This window comes from Myotis davidii, unplaced genomic scaffold (genome assembly GCF_000327345.1).
Source record: "Myotis davidii unplaced genomic scaffold, ASM32734v1 scaffold651, whole genome shotgun sequence".
Lineage (NCBI taxonomy): Eukaryota > Metazoa > Chordata > Mammalia > Chiroptera > Vespertilionidae > Myotis > Myotis davidii.
Window position 1 is genome coordinate 1756456 of NW_006283994.1, and position 9032 is coordinate 1765487.

The 9032-nt window shown below is 62.1% G+C and overlaps 1 protein-coding gene across 1 annotated transcript in view; it reads right to left on the reverse strand.

Annotated features, from left to right (window-relative positions):
• Window positions 1–600: 600 nt before the first annotated feature.
• Window positions 601–9032, reverse strand: part of LOC102764974 (hemicentin-2) — a 17964-nt gene continuing 9532 nt past the window's right edge. Inside the window, exons 11-19 of the mRNA XM_015567755.1 lie at window positions 8261–8382; window positions 7391–7555; window positions 5814–5921; window positions 5374–5508; window positions 4899–5033; window positions 3758–3948; window positions 2742–2955; window positions 1779–1913; window positions 601–815 (exon numbers count right to left, since the gene is read on the reverse strand). Coding sequence (XP_015423241.1) covers window positions 601–815; window positions 1779–1913; window positions 2742–2955; window positions 3758–3948; window positions 4899–5033; window positions 5374–5508; window positions 5814–5921; window positions 7391–7555; window positions 8261–8382 — 1420 coding nt within the window. The remainder of the gene's footprint in view (window positions 816–1778; window positions 1914–2741; window positions 2956–3757; window positions 3949–4898; window positions 5034–5373; window positions 5509–5813; window positions 5922–7390; window positions 7556–8260; window positions 8383–9032) is intronic.

The window sequence follows — 9032 nt, forward strand, 5'->3', positions numbered from 1 at the left end:
GTCAGTACTAGTCCTATGATTATCACTATCTAGGGACAGGCTCCCAAAGGGGCAAGATCAAGGACCCCTAAGATGAGCTTGACAGGAGTGAATGGTGGATTTCCGCATGACCATGGGGCTTGGGACGCAGAAGGGAAGGTGTCTGCCCAGTGCACAGGCTTTGGAAACTGCATGAAGTACGAGTCAGGAGAGCTGGGTATGCTCCTGCCTCAGGGGCTTCCTGGTTGTGGGCCTCTCTGAGCCTCAGTATCTTCCTCTTGTAAAATGGGGCACTCTTACCCATCTACCCTGCCCCATGGGGTTGTGGTCATTAATAACCTTTACTGTCATCACTGAGGGGCCAGTCACTCCTAAATGCCTGGTAGGGGTCCTCGCACTGACTTCTGACTGTAAAGCTGTGAGGGAGAAATGATCGTTAGCCCCATCAAATGGGTGGGGTAAGTGAAATCGCTGGCTGGAGGTCACCCTAGTGAGGGGAGGGGGACGGAATCTCTGGACAATGGGCAGGAAAGCGCTTTGCAGACTGTAGAGGGTGGTGCCAACCTAAAGAACCCTTCTGAGCAGTTAGAAAAGGCCCAGAACTGCCCCAGACGTCCCCGCCTAGAGCGCCAGGCCCCTCCTTGCCTCCGTCCTGCGGATGGTCAGCGAGCCGTTCTGCAGCTGGTGCCGGAGTCGGCTGCCCCGCAGCAGAAGGCCGTCTTTGATCCAGTGGATGTCAGGCGCCGGGTCTCCGTGGACCACACAGTCCAGGCGCAGGCTGCCCCCCACAGGTTCCACCAGGTAGGAGAAGGCTTCTCCTTGTAGGACAGGAGCCTCTGCACAATGTGACATTAGACAAGGGGTCAGGGAGGAAGTTCCCTTCAGGCTCAGCTTCCCGTAATCTTGTCCCCAGACCCCAGGAGGGCTGAGTACAGTCAACACATCAGGGACGGCAAACAGCTCCCACGTGATGGGTCAAGTGAAACAGACCGGCAGCAGCTGCCAGGAGCGCTGCTGAGAAAGATCTGAAGCCGAGTGGGAACAGTGTGGTGATTGATTAGTGATGCCTGGGGCAGGTGCAGGAGGGAAGGCAATGCAACGAGTGTCATATAGCCGCTCTCATGGACTAATTACCCCAGCTGCAGGGTGCCTACTGGGGACTTTGGAAAACAAGGACCACGTGGCCACGAGGACACCTCTGCTGTCCACAGCAACACCAAGATGTCCCTGATTCCCATCTCACTCCAACCTTAAACCACTCGTGAATGGCTGCACCGGTTCCTCCCCTTCCTGGTTTCCTGAGGTGACTCTACCAACAGCAGCCGCTGTGTCCTGGTGTCGGGCTGCTCATTGCCCTCCATCAAGCCCCACCCTACCCATCCTGAAGTTGAGCAAATTAACACATGGTCAGCACCGGTTACTGTGCCGCTGCTGGCTGCACAGGGGACCACGGGCGGGCTGGCAAGCTTCATGCGTTTTCCTGCCAGAGTGCCCTGGCCCCCGGGCCTGCCTCCCACACGGGCCCCGTCCAGCTGCTCGGTTAGATCCTGCGGCTGACCGGTCAGATCTCCATTCCACCTGCAGCCAGGCTGTCCGGGGGATTAAAAATCCCTCTGCTGGGTCCTGCCCCAGGGAGGCAGGGCTACTGAATCAGGGTGGACCCGCGGCCTCCGAGTTTATGAAGTCCCAGGGGTGCTATGTACAGCCAGGGTGGAGGATTGCTAGTTCTGAGGTCAGGAGGCCAGTGTCAGAGGGAGTCCAGCCGGTCTCGAGCGAAAAGCCCAGGGCTCGTGCCTCACCCTTCACGTGGACGAAGCTGACAGCCTGCACGCGGCCCACTCTGTTCTCAGCCCAGCAGACGTAGGTCCCGCTGTCCTCCCTGCTGACCGCCACCCTCTGCAGCGTGCTGCCCCCATCCAGTTCGGACACGCCCTCTGTGGCAAAGAAAGAGACCTCTCAGGGTGCCCTGAACTCCGGCCTGAGCACGCAGCAGGTGCCTAGTAAAGACACAGAAATCAGTGGCCCTTCTCCCTGGGGGCGCCTGGCGAGGGGGAAGCACAGGCCGCCTCAGAGGATGTGGGTGAGGCGCCGCCTTTCTCGTTTTCAGGTCCACACTGTGAGCTGGGTGAGTGGTCAGGGCAGGTCTCCAGGTGCCTGTTCCCGTGGGCCTCTGCATGGACGTGGCGGCGCCCGCAGACGCCTGTTATCTCCGCTTCACGGGAAGGAGCTGGGCTCAGAGAGGCTGGATCCCTCGCCCCAGCTCCCACCCAGGAAGCTGGGGGTGGGGGGTCTGAGGGGGGATAAAGCCGTCTCCTGGCTTAGGAGGGCCTGAAATGTCATTTTGCAATGACTTTTTGCATTTCAGCGATGCAGCAGACATTTACTGAGCACCTACTATGCGGCCTTCAGGCCCCTAAACATCGCCTGGGCCCCGTAGGAGCCAGAGCCCTTAGGAAAGGGGTTTGCTGTAGGCCCGCAGTGGGCGCCGCGGCCCCAGGTGGAGCACGGGCCCACTCCAGGCCCAAGGTCCCCAGGGTGGAGTCTGTTTTGCAGGTGGCTTCTTGCCAGGTCTGATGCATGACAGACACCTATGGCCAAACATGGGTTTGTCCCAACCGCCCTGCCCAGGGCCAAGTCTGGAGACCCAGGACCCACCGCACCAACTCACACCCTCTACCTCCCTGCCAGCGTGGGCTCCCCTGCTGGCCCTCCGCAGCCTCCCAGGGTCCCGTGCTGTCCACCAGCCCGCAGCTGGCCCAGACCTGTGACTGGCCGGTCGTTGACGGTCCAGCCAATGCGGGGCGTAGGGCTGCCCCGGGCCGCACAGCGAAGCCACAGCCTGTCCCCGGGGCGCAGGCTGCGGTCCCCAGGCAGGGTGGTGAAGACGGGCAGCGCCAGGATGGTGAGGTGCACCCGGCGGCGGGCGCGGCCCACGGTGTTCTCGGCTGTGCAGGTGTAGGTACCGGCATCCTGGCTCTGTGGGCAAAGGCAGGGATCAGCGAGAACTGCCTCCGCCCCCAGCCTGGGCCCCGCAGGTTCCCATGGGGCAGCCAGCCAGCGGCGGCGAGCTGCCCGAGTCCCTCAGCTGGCACAGGGCTCGCTGTACCCCTGCGGCCCCGCAGCTTCCTCCTCCGAACCCTGACCGCGCCATCACGGCAGTCTCCGTTCACCGAGCGCCTACTGCGGGCCGAGCTCTGTGCTCGGAACCTGCCCTGGACCAGCGCATCCACGCTAACACGGTCCCAGGGAAGCTCCTGCTTTTGGAGACTTCTCCAAGAGGAAGCTGGGCCGGCGCCTCACCACTGCACCACCTGGCCTCCTCTGGGGCAGGGTCTGCAGTGCCCTGAGCGCCCCCAGGTGTGTCTGAGCAGCCGCACATCTGGAGAGCAGCCCGTTTTGTAATTACAGAATCCGCTAAGTGCTGATGGGGGGGGGGGTCCCCATCTCTGGTCAACATCAACACGAGGCTGAGGACAAGCAGGCACAGGCCGGGACGCAGAGCCATGGCCGTACCCCTGCCCCCGGCCGGCTCCCTCCCTCCCCAGGGGCTCGTCAGGGGGTCCACGTTCAAATCGTGGTTCTGCTTGGGAACAGCGTGACCTGGGGACACTCAGAGCCTCAGTGTCTTCATCTGCTCCCGGGGACGGCGACACCTGTCTTCCCAGGATCCTGGGCTGAGACTGCACAGCGTTCAGCATGACGAGCAGGGGGTGCAGCCGATGCTCACCGCTCCCCTTGTTGCCAGGGCTCCCCTCTGTGCACCAGGCCGGAGTCTCACCTCCGAATTCCTCACCAGCAGCTGCCCGGATGGCTGGATGCTGAACTTGCCCTCAGCTCCGGACACAGGCTGGCCGTCCTTTTCCCAGGTGATGTCTGGCTCAGGGCTGCCCCGGGCGGTGCAGGGCAGGAGGGCGTGGGAGCCTTCAGTGGTGGCCAGGTCGGGGAGGCCGGTCTCGATCACGGGAGGAACTGTGGGGACAGGCAGGCCCACTCGGGGACTGGGCTGGGTGAGGGTGGGCTGCTCCTGCCCCCGGGCCCTTGGCACACCCCTCAGTCCCTTCTTTCACCCCCATCTGCTGCTTTCACCAACTCTCTGGGCACAGACCATGGCCCATGGTCTGGACAATTGGGGACTTACGCAGTTCTCTGTTTTAGTCAATTCTTAGTGGCCTCCTTGCACACACATGCACGTGCGCATATGCCACACTCACACACATGCAGTGACTACAGCTTCCGGACAGAGGCCTCCATGGCCAGGCTGCATGTGGGCACAGGTCCCTTCTGCCGGGCGCCTTCCTCCCTGGGGAGCTACGCGGGGGCAGGGGGCAGGGGGCAGGTCACTGGCCCGGCAGGTGTGGTGCCTGGCCCTCTGGTGACCGCAGTGATGCTCCGAGGCACAGGGAAGAGGAGCGCACTGGGCAAGAAGGCTGGGGAGGAGGCCTGGAGCCAGGCGCCCCTCTGGGCTCCCAGCCAAAGTCTGACCCCAGCTGTGCACAGCCGCCCACAGGGACAGCCCCAAGCCGCCCCGAGCTGGCCCTGGGTTACAGCAGGCCCGGCCCACACCGAACATTCCCAGCTGCCATGCGGATGTGGGGCCAGTGATGCCTCCTCTATCTCTGGAGACCACGGTCATCAGACTAAGGCGAGCACACGTGTAACGGTGCTGGTGCAGGAGAAGGGACAGAAGTGACTGTTGCTACAGGAACCAACGGGGGCTGATGAGGTTAGTGTCCCACCAGAGGCTGGGAGTCAGGGGCACCGAGTTACCATCTGAAGTCAGACCTGGGCGCAACATTTTCTCCCAATTCCTTCCAGACCCACAGATAGTGCTGGGGTGCCCCCAGGGAAGACACAGGGATAACCTCTCTCCCCCTCCCCCTGGGCTCAGAGCCAGCCTCGAAGCCACTCCCCAGGCCCACCTTGCACCACCAGCCGAGTTCTGCCCACGGCACTGCCCGCGCTGTTCTGGGCGATGCAAAAGTAGTTCCCGGCGTCCTCTGGGCGGGCGTGGGTGATCCGCAGCTGTCCACTGGGTAGGACCTGGGTATCCCTTCCTGGATTGGGTGGGAAGAAATTGGCTGGGGGCTGGGGCCGAAGGACCGCTAAGGAGGGCAGGAGGGTGGCTTGGGCTGTTCCGTCAGGTCAGGCAGCAGGTGACACACCGTGGTCACGGGTGATGCAGTGACAGAGGGAGTGTGGAAGCTGGACCCACAGCCCAGCCAGGCTGTCCCCTCTCTGACTTCCAGACCAGCCACCGAGCGCTCAGGCCCTGTCTCGGGCTGTGGGTGCAGGAGGTGAAGGGGGGTGGGCAGGTCTGCAGAGGCCCCCGGGGGGAGGAGGACCCCAGCCCCTTCTGCCCTCCTCCCTAAGGCTCTGGGCTCAGTGCAGACTCACCCTCAGGAATGCTGAGCCCCTCCTTCTGCCAGGTGATGCTGGGCCGGGGGACACCCCAGACCGCGCAAGGCAGCAGCACCTCCTCCTCCACCAGGGCCCGGACCGCGCTGGGCAATGGCTTCACCACGGGCGAGGCTGAAAGGGAACAGGGCTGGGAACCCTTCGCACCCAGGCCTCCGTCCAGGGGCCCTGAGCACTGGGGAGAGAGGACTCCAGAAAGGACGGGAGGTTCTGGAAACTGGGGCACGGAAGACATGGGAGGGCTGATTTCCTCCCAGAGTCCCACCAGGAATGAGAACACAGGCAGGAATGGGCATCGGACCTGGGTCCTCATCCCCTGCTCCCCACCCCCGCCCCTAGCCCCAGCTGCTTCTCTCTCTTTACCTGCTCCCCTGCCCCCAGGGCTACAGCTGTCCGAGCCGAAGGACCGGGCACCCTACCTTGCACGGTCAGGGCCACGTGCTTGCGGGCCACGCCTGCGGAGTTCTGGGCCGTGCAGGTGTAGCGGCCGGCGTGGATGGGGAGGGCCTGCCCGATCTCCAGGGCGCCTGGAGGTGGAAGGGGGCACGCAGAGGTGAGGGTTCTGGAGACAAGTCCTCAGGGAGGGAGGCAGCCCGTCCTCCATACCCCGACTCGGTGTCTCTGGTCCCGGCCAGTCAGCCTGCCTCCCTGCCCACAGGTAAGCAGCCTGGGGCACCGGGGTCCAGGCCTGCCTCTGCTCCTGCCCAAAGCCTAGCTGTGGGCAAGTCCCTTCCCCTCTCAGGGCCTCAGTTTCCCCACGTGTGCCATGAGGCATCGGGATGTGCTCTAGACCCTCTGGCTGTGATGTCCCAGGGTCGGCCACTGCCCGCCTGGAATCCCTGGCCACCCACAGCTCCCCAGGCCCTAGCACTTGCCTCCTCCAGGAAGTGCCCTGGATTGCCGCTTCCCCTGTCCTCCCACCTCGAGACCACAGGCTGCCCCTGAGCAGTTACGTGAAGTGGTTTCTAACTGTGTCCCACAAGCCATGAGAGCCTGCGGGTGGGGGGCGGGGAGGACACCCAGCTCCCCCGGCCCCACCCCCAGGCACCAGGGCTGTCCCACAGGCCGGCTTCCCCTGACCGCTGCCTGAGGGGCCTCTGGGGCTCTGTGAGAGCTTAAAAGCCACAGACCCGGCCAGCGGTTCTGACTTGAGGATTTCACCAACTAACCAGCAAGTACATTTCACTTCAATCCCCATAAAGTTGCCAACTTTTCTTTTTTGATAAATAGATATTTTATAAGTCACCACCTGCAATCACCCTAATTCCATAGAACAGCAGTTCTCAACCTGTGGGTCGTGACCCCTTTGGGGGTCGAACGACCCTTTCACAGGGGTCGCCTAAGACCATCGGAAAACACATATATAATTACATATTGTTTTTGTGATTAATCACTATGCTTTCATTATGTTCAATTTGTAACAATGAAAATACATCCTGCATATCAGATATTTACATGACGATTCATAACAGTAGCAACATTACAGTTATGAAGTAGCAACGAAAATAATTTTACAGTTGGGGGTCAACACAACATGAGGAACTGCATTAAAGGGTCGCAGCATTAGGAAGGTTGAGAACCGCTGCCATAGAAGAAAGAAAAGCTAAGAGAAGCACAATTTCTGCCTAAAGGACAGCGCTCTAAGGCAAGCATGTCAAACTCGTGGCCAGTGGGCCGCATGCCTCGTTTGTTTACACGCTCGCTAAGGAGATCAAGCTGGCTGCATGCAAACGCTCGTCGCTACGGGTGACATCACTTTGCCATGAAGCAGCACTCGTTTGCCAATGTCATCAGAGAGCCACTGCAGGACAGCAGCACCCTCGTGTGCAGAATGGGAGACTGAGGCCCAGAGAGGGCCAGGGGTTTCTCCCAGGTCACACAGCAAGGGAATGGCAGAGCCTGGCTCCCCCCACAGCCCCAGGGGCTGCTATCGCCCTCTCTGCCCAGGCCCCTGCCTCCCCTCAGCAGGACCTCCCCTGGGGTCCCCCTTGCTTACCCGAAGGCGAAACACGATAGCCACTCCCCCGGGCCCCCAGGGGGAGGCCTGCCTTGCTCCAGGACACCGTGGGGGCGGGCACGCCGGAGCTGTGGCACGTGAGGACCACGGGGGCCATCTGGGTCACAGTGAAGTCCGTCTGGTCGTCGGCGATGGTGGGGGGCACTGAAACCCAAGCGCAGGCATGAGGCCGGCCGCAGTCCCGGGGAGCACACGGCGTGGCCAGGTGGAGGGAAGCCATGAGCAGAGACTAGGACCCATGGTGAGATGAGTGACGAAGGGCCACGGAGGGAGGGCAGCAGAGAGGGGTCCCACGCGCTCGCTCAGGACCAATGGTTCGACAGGCACAGGGATGGTTATGAACTGCTTTCTGTAGAGACACCAGCCAGGCACCTCGGGGAGCGGGAGCTGGTGGCAGCTCAGAGCAGGGGGCGTGGCATTTAACCTGAGCCTGGAGCGGCAGGTGTCGGCTGGGTGAAGGGCGAAGGGAACAGTGCTCACGGCAGAGGGAACAGCATGTGTGAAGGCCCAGGGGTGAGGAACCGAAAGCCACCCAGCAGACTGGGTCCCAGAATGAGGCAGGCCATGGGGCGAGCTTAACCTGGGGAGGAGTCAGTGAGCCTCGGGGGCCAGGGTAGGACACCTCGCATGCTATGAGGACAGGGGGCAGTGGAGGGGGGATTTTAACTAAGGTGCTGACAAGGTAAGATTTCGGTTTAGAACATTTTGGATCAGAAGAGGTGTCTCCTGCGAGCTCACACGTGCCAGGGACTGTGCTGGAGCTGGGGTTATATCAGTGTGGGCAGGGTGGGATCAGGGAGGGCCTCCCGGAGGAGGTGGCCCGTGGCCCGTGCCCCCATCCCAACTCACCGTGGATGGTCACCTGGTACCGCCTGCGGGCCTCTCCCACCTCATTGCTCACCACACATTCAAACTGGGCTGCGTCCTGGGGGCCGGGGGCTGCGAGGAGTAGGGCATTGGAGGGCAGGAGCCTGGGATGGACAGACAGACAGACGGTTGGCTGCTGAGTGACAGGCCTGGCTGACCTGAGACGAACCAGCCATGGCCTCCCTGCCCTGCGAATCTGGAAGGTTGAGGGGTGTGTAAGGGGGTGGTGTGGGGCGGGGTGTCTCATGACTATTTTCCTTTCCTGTCCCTGGCCCCTAGCCCTCGTTCTAGAAGTTTCTCTGAGAAGTTTCCACCTCCAAAGGCCTAGTCAGGGGGCCGTTTCCGCTTTCATCCTTGTTGCTCTATAACCTCCATGCTGCCTGCCCGTGGTGACAGCTTCTCTAACGGCAGCCGCACCCCCGGTCGTCCCGCTGTGTCTCCTGAGACCTGCTGAGCGGAGGCCTCCGCGGTGACCTGGCACCGGGCACAGAGAACGCCTGGCCAGTTACCTGGTGAGCTGGCCCCTTCCACGCCCCCAGCGACCACTCCCGCATCAGCCACATTCGAGAAGCGGGAAGACCCAGGCTCCAGCGGGGACCCTGGGTCCGGCTCACCAGCATGAACTTGGGCTTCAGGAATGTGTCTAAGCTGTGACTGTCATGGCTTTAAAGGTCGTGTGTTTTCTGCTTGGCTGTGTCTCAAATGCCCCCACGCCCTGCCCGACATCTCAGTGCGAAGGCTCCCCACCCCCCCA